The 10094-nt window shown below is 43.6% G+C and overlaps 1 protein-coding gene across 1 annotated transcript; it reads left to right on the top strand.

Moving 5' to 3' along the window:
• The first annotated feature begins 504 nt into the window (after nucleotides 1-504).
• On the top strand, nucleotides 505-6724 carry opn7c (opsin 7, group member c). The gene is made up of 5 exons (XM_076276746.1): nucleotides 505-592; nucleotides 875-1037; nucleotides 1611-1738; nucleotides 5509-5843; nucleotides 6157-6724. The coding sequence occupies exons 1-5, from the start codon at nucleotides 505-507 to the stop codon at nucleotides 6670-6672; spliced, it is 1230 nt and encodes a 409-aa protein (XP_076132861.1). The 3' UTR covers nucleotides 6673-6724.
• Nucleotides 6725-10094: the final 3370 nt, after the last annotated feature.

The following is a 10094-nucleotide window of genomic DNA, read 5'->3' as shown; positions in this document are numbered from 1 at the left end:
TTGGATTGGACACGGCTATGATGTGGCCTAGATCTGGCACAGATCTGCCCCAGACCTCAGTCAGATGGGTCCCCTGAGTCAACATCTATCTGGCTCAAGATCAAAAACCTCTCCTCTTATCTCTAGCAGTGCACTTCTTACTGTATAAAGGCCGTTTTGAGTCTGTTGTTTGTCAGCAAAAATGGATTTGACGCGCAGAAGGTGAACAGGGTGTTTACTGAAGTGGTTTTGCCTCCGGAAAGCTGGAACACCAACATATTTGAATACATTTTGGTGTTAGGAGACCCATGTTATCTTGCTCTCATTGCCAACTTTGATTTATACATTTTAGCATCCGACTGAATAAAACTAACAAAGTTAATGTGATCAATTGCAATCACACCGGCAGACAGAATATTGTGATTTAAATTGAGTTGATGAATTTTAATCAGTCAATGGTTTGCTGATGCATTTCTCTCTCTCTCTCTCTCTCTCTCTCCCTCTCTGTCTGTGTCTCTCCTACAGATGGGAAATGCTTCCGAAATAGCCCTGTTTTTTTCCAGAATCTCAATGGAGCATGACTACTTTATGGGCACCGTGTATGCCGTGTTTTGTAAGTTCACTAGCCAACTCATCTGAGATGCGACCAGTCTGCAAATGCCCCAGTCTCAGCCTTGTCATCCTGTTACATAAGGCACAAAGGGGTTACATTTTTATTAAATGAATTTGAGTCACTTCAGCCTGAAAACTTTAGATCAATGTCGGGTGTAGCTTGGGGGTGGGCATGGAAATCTTGTTTTGAAGAGAAGAACAGAGCACACTTTGGGGAGTCAGTTGATATGGTGAAATAACTGACATAACCAAAGGCGTAACTAAGCAATGCTTTCTTACACAGGTGTACTGTCGCTGCTTGGAAATGGTGTCTTGCTCCTCGTAGCCTATCGGAAAAGGTCATCGCTGAAGCCGGCCGAGTTCTTCATCATCAACCTGTCAGTCAGTGACCTTGGAATGACCTTGACCCTCTTTCCTCTCGCCATCCCCTCCTCTTTTTCTCACAGGTATATGTATGGGTATGTGTGTGTGTGTGTGTGTGTGTGTGTGTGTGTGTATGAGTGTGTGTCTTTGTATTTGTTTCTTCTACTTTTTCAATTCTGTACTGATATCACCCTTAAAAGTAGGCCATTTGCCAACAGCATTAAAACATTATGACATCAACTCAGCCACAGTCGGTTGTGCTGTGCTATCTAAAGCAATGTTTACAAATATCCTCTCATCATTATACAGGCACACACGGAAATATTATGAATATATATAAACTTTTTATTCAAATTATTATCAGAAAATTGTATGGCAAATAGTTTTTTTTTTTCCCTGATATATTATGGTAGGTTAAATATTCCAGAATTTCCAGGACTTCTAAAATGGATCTGTCCATAGTGGCACCAGCTGTTGTCTGGATTAGGCTAATATGTTTATGTTATTACCAATGTATTGCAATAAAATCAATTATATTATATTATCATAAAATTATATTATATTAAAACTCCAATCTAACCAACAGTATATGTTGAGAATCTTGACGATGACGATGCCTTGTCCTGCCCTTGTCTCTGCTGCTGTCTCCTGTCCAGGTGGCTGTTTGGAGATGTGGTCTGCCAAGGCTACGCCTTCTGTGGGGTTTTCTTCGGCCTCTGCAGCTTGACCAACCTCACAGCCCTCTCGTCTGTCTGCTGCCTCAAAGTCTGCTTCCCACACTATGGTAAGCTCTTGCTACCATTAGCTGTGTACATTCTGCCTCAGAGTTTGCTTCCAACACTATAGTAAGCCCTCACTACTATTAGCCATGTACGTCAATGTCCTTACAGGCAAGTCCCCCCACTCAGCGGCCATCTTTGAAATGCACTTTGGGCACTTATTGGGCAACTATTTTCTTATTCAAATGAATGGGGAGGCATACAGGAAGGGTTGGGATATGTAGACGACTGCCAGATTGCAGTTACAAACTAACCCCATGCATTTCTATGGGTGATTCTTTGAGTCTCCTCATTAGAAAGTCTCTCTGTACATGCTCTCAGCAGTAAGAGAGACAATTACTGTACTTTGTCTTAGTAGACACAAGAAGAGTCAATGTCGTTTATGGAAAGTAATTTGAGAAGGGTAAGACAAGGCATTTGGCACAGTTCTTGAAAAGAGGTAGGGTAATTCAGTGTGCTTCCCATTAATAAAAGCAAAAAAGAACAGATAAAGATATAAATAAAAGAAAGTAAAGTACATAACAAACAAACAGTGTTATTCTATTAAACATGATGGGTGCAAGTTTGGCAGTGTGTTATGTGGCCAGTGCATGCACACTGTGGCCAGAGCGAGTCAGACGCACAAAGTGGGCAGAGTCAGGCCTAGGGTTAATTAATAAAAGATTTGGTTAAAGCCGAACAATAGCAGTGTTGAGCAATACCTTTAAATGGAATGCGTCATACAATATAACAGTAGCATTTACAATCTCTATATTGTTGCGCATATGATCTGAATACTTTTTCAAAGAATAATATGTAGCATATTCTGCTCTGCCAAGCAATTCAATTCACGAAAATATGGTTGTAGCATTTCAGACCTGTTTTAAATACTGTATCACGTCCGACCAGGCTGTTATTTTGCTAATCCATAGCAATATGAGTTTGAGCAAAACATGTGATATTACATTCAATTACATGAGTTGCGCTGGCAATCATTTGCTCATTAGCCTACTAGATCCTACCTGCAAAATGGTGTAGCCTATCTTATATTGGAAACAGAGGGTGGGAATATAGGCTACTAATAAAGTGGGAGCACTAATATTCTCCTGAACTTGAACTGTTAGTTTGGTTAGATAGGCCTATTTAATTAACAATCGTCACACATGAAGTTGAGATTAGTGATTAGTTTTAATAATGACATGAAACCTCTCTGAGCAAATATCAATTCAACACATTACTTTAATGATACAATGACATAATACTGTTTTGGACACCCTGCCATGACGTGTTACTGTAATGATAGGCTTTTTCACATACAGTAGAATGTCCCATTCTTACGATAAAGGGATGTTTGCAATTATTTGCTGATAGACAGATCAGAATTGAAATGTGATTGGTTTATTTAAATTCATTTCGACAGAGGTCTCACCTATTTCACAGCCCCCGCCTTGACGTAACCTTCCTGTTTTCGCTAATGCTCTGCCACAAAACTTGCCCCAACTGTATAATAGAATAAAAACATAATGGACGTAGTCCAGACTGTCTATCTCTTTACCACTGCTCAAATGTATCTATATAGTGAAAATACTAACGACTATGCTGTTCTTGTGGGGTAGCACATACTGTAGACCATCATAGAGCAAAAGTCCACAACAAAACCAGTAATGGCCTAACATAGAGTCATTTTAAAGCAAGAGAGATTCTGTTTCCTCACTAATGCCAACAAAACAGAGCTTCAAAGAAATCTGTCCAATAGAATATAATAGAAGCCTAGAAATGAAGGCAGACAGAAGAGGACTATAGAATAGAACCTAAAAATAGACCCATTGCAAGAGTTCAACTGTGAGCCTGAAACGTCAGTTGGGGGGGCGCTGTGGCGCAGCAGGCTACAGCGCCTGTACCATATACGGGCCCGAGTGCCCACGGGGACCCAGGTTCGAATCCGACCTGCGGTCATTTCCTGATCCCACCCCATCTCTCTCCCACTTGCTTCCTGTCACTCTCCACTGTCCTGTCCAAATAAAGGCAAAAAAGCCCAAAAAATATACTTTAAAAAAAAAAAGAAAGAAAAAAAAAGAAACGTCAGTTGCAGTCCAGAGAGTTGTCTATGAGGAATGATGACATCTCATTTCAGAATCTTATTACCTGACTAAAGTCTTCACAACTAGCCATTAAAGTTCCTGATTGAGCCCGCTAGAGCCGTTCTAACAGAAAGGCTAAAAAAAAAAAAAACCTTATCCTGATTAAAGGGCCAGACAAAGGCCTGCCAATGGGGCGTTTCCATAAGTCCAACACGTCACTAAGAGTAGTTGATGTGTATCATCATTACAATGGGCAGCTGATGTAAATACATGTTGTTATACATAATAACAATCACCTACATAACAACAGTAAACCTCCATACAAATGTCAATTCCTCTAAGGTAATTTCTTTACTTCAAGCCAGATCTCTACTGGCTTGTGAGCAACCATCTGACCCTGTCTGGTCTAATATGATGCCCTCTTCCTTAACCTCCTCCGCCTTGTCTGTGCCTCCATACCTGGTTGTATATCGGCTCTCCCATGCTTTTGTGGATCATTGTGCCTGGCCCTCTGGGTCCCAGGTTAGTGACAAGACCCGGGCTATTAGTCATTTTGTTCTGTTTACACATTTGGAAATCTGTCAGCTTCCGTTTTTGTCAAGGGGCCCGGAAGTAAAAAAGAAGCAGTGAAATGCATAAGCAGTGGGTAAGAAACAAGAGAGAGAGAGAGAGAGAGAGAGAGAGCAAAGAGAGAGAACATGCCGTCGATGGAAGGGAGCGCAAGTGGGGCATGATGGGAAGGAAGGATAAATAATTATGGTGCAGCATCCCGCATCGTCTCGTCGTGCCCATAGCCAGGGAGAGCAGAGTGCTGTTGGCTCACAGCAGGGTCCCTGGCTGAGCTGAGGGCCGCTTCCCAGCTAATTTGAAGTGCAAGAAAACAAATTAGTAAAGTGCATACATTTGCAAGTGCTGGGAAGAGAGAGAGATGAAAAGAATGTCTGACACAAAACTTGAGGAGAGACTGAATGTTGGAGCTAGGAGCAAAAGCTTTTCCTCACGTACTGTTCTGTACGTGTAGTGAAAATGAGAGAGCGTTCCAGCAAATATTATCAGACTATCAGAGTGTAAAAATGCCTCTGTTTTTACTCATGATATTATTAGTTTATTGGAACATTCCTTTGTCTTTCTGTGTTTTTCTCACCATCTGGTTTTCTAATTTACTCAAGCCTCCCCACTATAATAAGGGAAGTCTGACACATCGCTTACTTTGGCTGCGTTGGCAGGGCACACTCACAGGAGTGATAAAATAATCACTACCATAATCACATTTGGTGTCAGTTACAAAAGTGCTTATTTGCGTAGCCTCATCTTCACCTCATCATTTTATTCTTCTTTTTTAGGGATTTTGTCCTTTATGCAGATAGGATAAATGACGTGAGTGGGAGAGAGAGATAGAGGTGGGATTAGGAAATGACTGCGGTGGTATTGTAGTAGACAAGGAGCTGGGTTTGCATGCTGAAGCCTGAATAGTCATGGGTTCAATTCCCGGCTGCTACCATTGTGCCCTTGAGCAAGGCACTTAACCCTGAGTTGGTCCTGGTAATCTGGCCCTGCAATTAACTGACAATTAACTGCCCTGGATAAAAGATAAAGACTGCAGGTCGAAATCATACTGGTAGGCACTTAGAAGTTGTGAGGATGTTTCATCTTCCACTTACTTATGCCACAGACTCTTGACCCTCTTCTTCTTTTTCTTATTTGTTTCTCCTCAGGGAACAAGTTCTCCTCTGCCCACGCACTCCTCCTGGTGGCCGGGGTGTGGGGTTACGCCTCCATCTTCGCCATCGGCCCCTTGGCCAGGTGGGGCCAGTATGGCCCCGAGCCGTATGGCACAGCCTGCTGCATCGACTGGTATGCACCAGCCGACGACATGCTGGCCATGTCGTACATCATCTGCCTCTTCCTCTTCTGCTACGTAGTGCCCTGCACCATCATCTTCCTCTCCTACACCTTCATCTTGCTGACGGTGCGTGGCTCACGGCAGGCCGTACAGCAGCATGTCTCGCCCCAGACCAAGACCACCAACGCTCACACTCTCATCGTCAAGGTGAGGGGTAAAAGGTCACAACAAGGTCACTGGAGCGATCAAAAGTGATTGCTTGCTTGTAACAATAGAGGGATTCCTGAGGCTTCCAAATAGAACTGTCTGATTTTGTCTTTGTATGGGGAAATTAGGATAAGGATGTCCCTACTCATGAAATGTCTTGTCCAATCAGTTCAATAAATCATTCAACAATCAATAAATAAATCAATAAATCATTCATTCAGACCTAATGTCTACTAACAATGTTTTGGTTCCTAGTCTGTGTTGTAGCCTTTACCCTCACCTGTGTGTATGTGTTTGTATGTCTCTTCCACAGCTGTCTGTGGCAGTGTGCATCGGCTTCCTGAGCGCCTGGTCCCCATACGCCATCGTTGCTATGTGGGCGGCTTTCGTGGACCGCACCATCATCCCACCCTTCGCCTTCGCTCTGGCGGCCATCTTTGCCAAGTCCTCCACCATTTACAATCCCGTGGTCTACCTGCTGTTCAAGCCCAACTTCCGCAAGTCGCTGTGTCGTGACACGGCGCAGTTCCGCCACAAAATCTGCTCCAGCACGGGCAAGGGCAGCCCCAACGCAGGCCTCAAGGACCCATCCAAGCCCGCTTCCTCGCAGCGCAGCCACAAGGACATCACCAACTCCACGCGGCTGTCAAACGGGCTGCCCGAGAGCCATGGTGCATGTCTGCACTGCGCGGAGGTGGGTGGTGGCAGTGGGGGCACACGCTGTCATCTGACCACTCCTCAGCGGACAGCGCGCATGCTCACGGACTCTGGCCACAGCGAGGTCATGGTCTGTCAACTTCCTGACAAACTGCAAGACAACTTCCTCTAGGGGTACCTGCTCCGCTGAGGCTTTGCTCATGTGGTACTATGGAGGGCCATGGGCGAGCAGGAGACACAGAGGATGGATGGACGAGCGATGCCAAAAAATAGATCAACTAATGTTTTTTTTTTGTTTTTTTTTTTTAAAAGCCTTCCTTCCGATGTGGCAAAGCTGGGCATCCAAGATCCAAGGGGATAATCTACATGAAGAACTGCGGTCATGGAAATCTAAGTCACTCCTGCATTTTTTTGATGCACCTTGTTCAGCTAATCGGGCTCTTCAGGGACATGTCGGCATTAGTCAGGTGTGCCAAAGTCAAACTACAGGGATACGTGTTTGGGCGGGGGGGGGGGGGCGCAAATCCTCGAGAGCAGGCGTGATCTGAGGAGAGCGTGTGTGGAGCCAAAGGCAAAGAGAGAGAGAGATTACGCAGAGAAGAGCTTTAATACAGGACTGAGTGCATCAAAGAAGGGCATGGAGAGAAAGAAAGAGAGAGAGAAGGAACAAGGGAATGAAGGAGAAAGAGGGGGATTGATGGGTGAGACAGAGGGGTAAGGGAGCCAGATTGAGAAAGACGCCTGGCAGAATAAAACATGGAGACGAGACAGTCAAGGAGAGAGAGAGGTGAGAGAAGAGGGGAACAGAGATATGATGTTGGGAATAAAAGAGAGAGAGGACACAGCACATCAAATGGAGAGATAAACAGGGAGAGAAAGACAGAAAGAGTAAGAGAGGGAGGTGGGGCAGGGTGAATGGAAGGAGACAGGGAAATAAAGTCAGTACAGGAGAACAGAGAGGAGAGAGACATAGAGAGAGAGAGGGAGGGATGGGTGGGGGAGAGAGCCAATTATCATGAAAAACAAGCAGACTCATCCTACAGAGTCCAAGAGAGTGTGGAGGGGAGGGGGGCAAATCTGCTCTGTCCGATTAAAAAACAGAACAGAGGAGAAAAAAGTCTAAAAATAACAGTATTTATCCAATGGCCTTTGCCCAAGCCTCCAAAATCTGTCTTTGTGTCCGGGCGAAAGAGGGAGTCAGTTAACTAAGCCAGCCTCGGCAGACCTCACTGTCCTCCTCGTCAGTGTCAATGTTGGTGTCCTTCTCCTCATCCCTTGTCCCACAGACAGCCACCCCTATGACCTTGAGACCGCCCAGCAGCAAGCAGCGTCCAGTAAAATAGAGCTGGGAACATAATCAAAATGAGCTCAATTCAAGTCTTCGCTGTGGCTGCAAGTGAAAGCGAGATGGGATGGGTGATGTTGGATTGCTTCCCCTTATCACGATTCACACACAACTTGGACTTCTGGCAGCTCGACTAATTATTTTGTCTGTTGGATTAAGAGGGGGGTGGTGTTAATGAAGTGACGGCTGCTCTTGCAAGACTCAGCATAGGAAATTTGACCAAAGCACTGTATATGCAAATTACAGATTCCATTACATATTTGCAGGATATGGATACAGTCGACAGAGCCCATGCTTAAATCAGTCCACCAAACTATACATTATTTCCACAGTATGTGTTGAAACTCACCAGTTATAGAGGCTACTAATGGTTGTATTTCTTAATTAATGTGCAATTAATGTCTTCCCCTAGTCATGATTAGTTAGGTTTTTGACAACCAACAGCATCCAAACTGTATTGACTGTCTCTGACTTACTTGTGGAGGTTCTAGAGGTTCTAGAAGAAATTCCAGCCCTATATATTATGCAACACCACCAGCTCGCCATGTTCTTTTGGGAGAGACTAAACACAGGTTGCCATGGCACCAGCAGAAAAGAACATAGGGAGTGGATGGGCTGTGGCAGCTAAAAGGTGAACATTGTCCTGCCACATTAAACTCATTGAATAAGCCACTTCATCTCCAGGAAAATAAATATTCATATTTTACTTAATGGTGCTATGTGGCATTTTTTTTTAGGTTAAAACATCAAAAACCTAGACCTAGAAATAGCAACATAATGCAAAGGAACACCTGTTTTGAACTAATGTCAAAAATGCCAAAGCTCTGTGTTGTCCAGGCAGATACCCCTAAAGTTAGCATCTGTTAGCGCCGGGCCAGCTCTCTTGTAGTACAGTACCACGTTCTATCATGTGAGGTGAGGCCACTGCATCAAATACAATGCAAGTGAATTCTAAAGTGCCGTGTGGCTGCGCTTAGGACAACTCAAAACCTAGAGAATTCCACAAAGCTCCTTTAGCATGTGTACCCAGTGGTTAAAGTGGAATTTGGCAGGTGGGGGAACCTTAAAATCCAGTGTCGATGCAACGGGAAAAAATGACTCACCGTTGGACAACATAGTGAGTATCGTGGTGTAGCAATACATTTTGGACAAGAATTGCTAGCTTCTTGGTCACCTCTGTACATACAAAAAAATTAACTCACCATTTCTTTTAACAATATCATCGCGCTATATCATGGTATGAAAGAATATATTTATTATTAATTTATCTGAGGTGGCGGAACTGCGTTGCTCCCCCCCCCCCCCCCCACCCACACACACACACACTCACTTTAACCCCTGTGTGTACCCTGATGGTAGCTGTCGCCACAAATTGTCTTTTGATGTAGCAGATTTGGATCCGATGAGGGTCAGGTCCTGTTGACAACAATCTGGAGGAAATTATAATAATAATAACAATAATAATAAACAAATCTGACAATCATGTAGAGGGGGTCTTTACAGACTAGTTTGTTCACTAACAAAGACTGACTGGACATATCATTCTAAGAGACCAGACCTGGGCATCTTCATCTGTCATCTAGCTGCCCCTGGTTCCTTTGCTTATTTACTTGTGCTACTGTGAGGCATGGCCAAAATGCACAGACAGTCTGGTCTGTTTGTTCAACCCCTTGCTTGCTCCATGCTACTGTCTGGTCCCCTGCCCGACCACATTGTGATGTGTAGTTTGTACATTATGCACATATGAAGAGTTTGATATGAAAGAGTTTTATCAGACTTTTATCATATATTGTAATTATTGTCGTCAGTGATCTGATTGTGCTTTGAAAAAATAATGCACTGTGAGAAAATGTTTACACATTCTACAGTAGTTGGTCTTGATTTGTAAATAAATGTTGAACAACAAAAACAAAATATGTGATCTGCACTATTTCAAAATATGTGTTATGTTCCTTTGGGAGACAGAACAGCTTCCAGGAAAAGCTCTAAAATGGCTTTCAATACAGATGCAATAAGTCTGTACTTTTTCATGACCCCCTAGAGTTTTTGCACTCGATCATTCCCATGGTAATTCAATAGAAACTGGAGGTGAGGAACATTTTGATGGAATTATGAGGCTTTACATTGTTTTCCATGACCATCTCCAAACATTGACAGAGTATTTTATCCCCTATTTTATCCCCTGGTGGATCGTTACGATAATTTAATTCCTAAGTACAGCATCAGACCCAGGAAAAGAACATAATAAC

This window comes from Alosa pseudoharengus, unplaced genomic scaffold, assembly GCF_046254945.1.
Source record: "Alosa pseudoharengus isolate Yale_2024_CS ecotype anadromous, Long Island Sound unplaced genomic scaffold, YU_APseudo_1.1 YU_APseudo_1.1_scf_9, whole genome shotgun sequence".
Lineage (NCBI taxonomy): Eukaryota > Metazoa > Chordata > Actinopteri > Clupeiformes > Clupeidae > Alosa > Alosa pseudoharengus.
The sequence above is the reverse complement of the archived record's forward strand: the minus strand, read 5'-3'. Positions and strand labels throughout refer to the sequence as shown.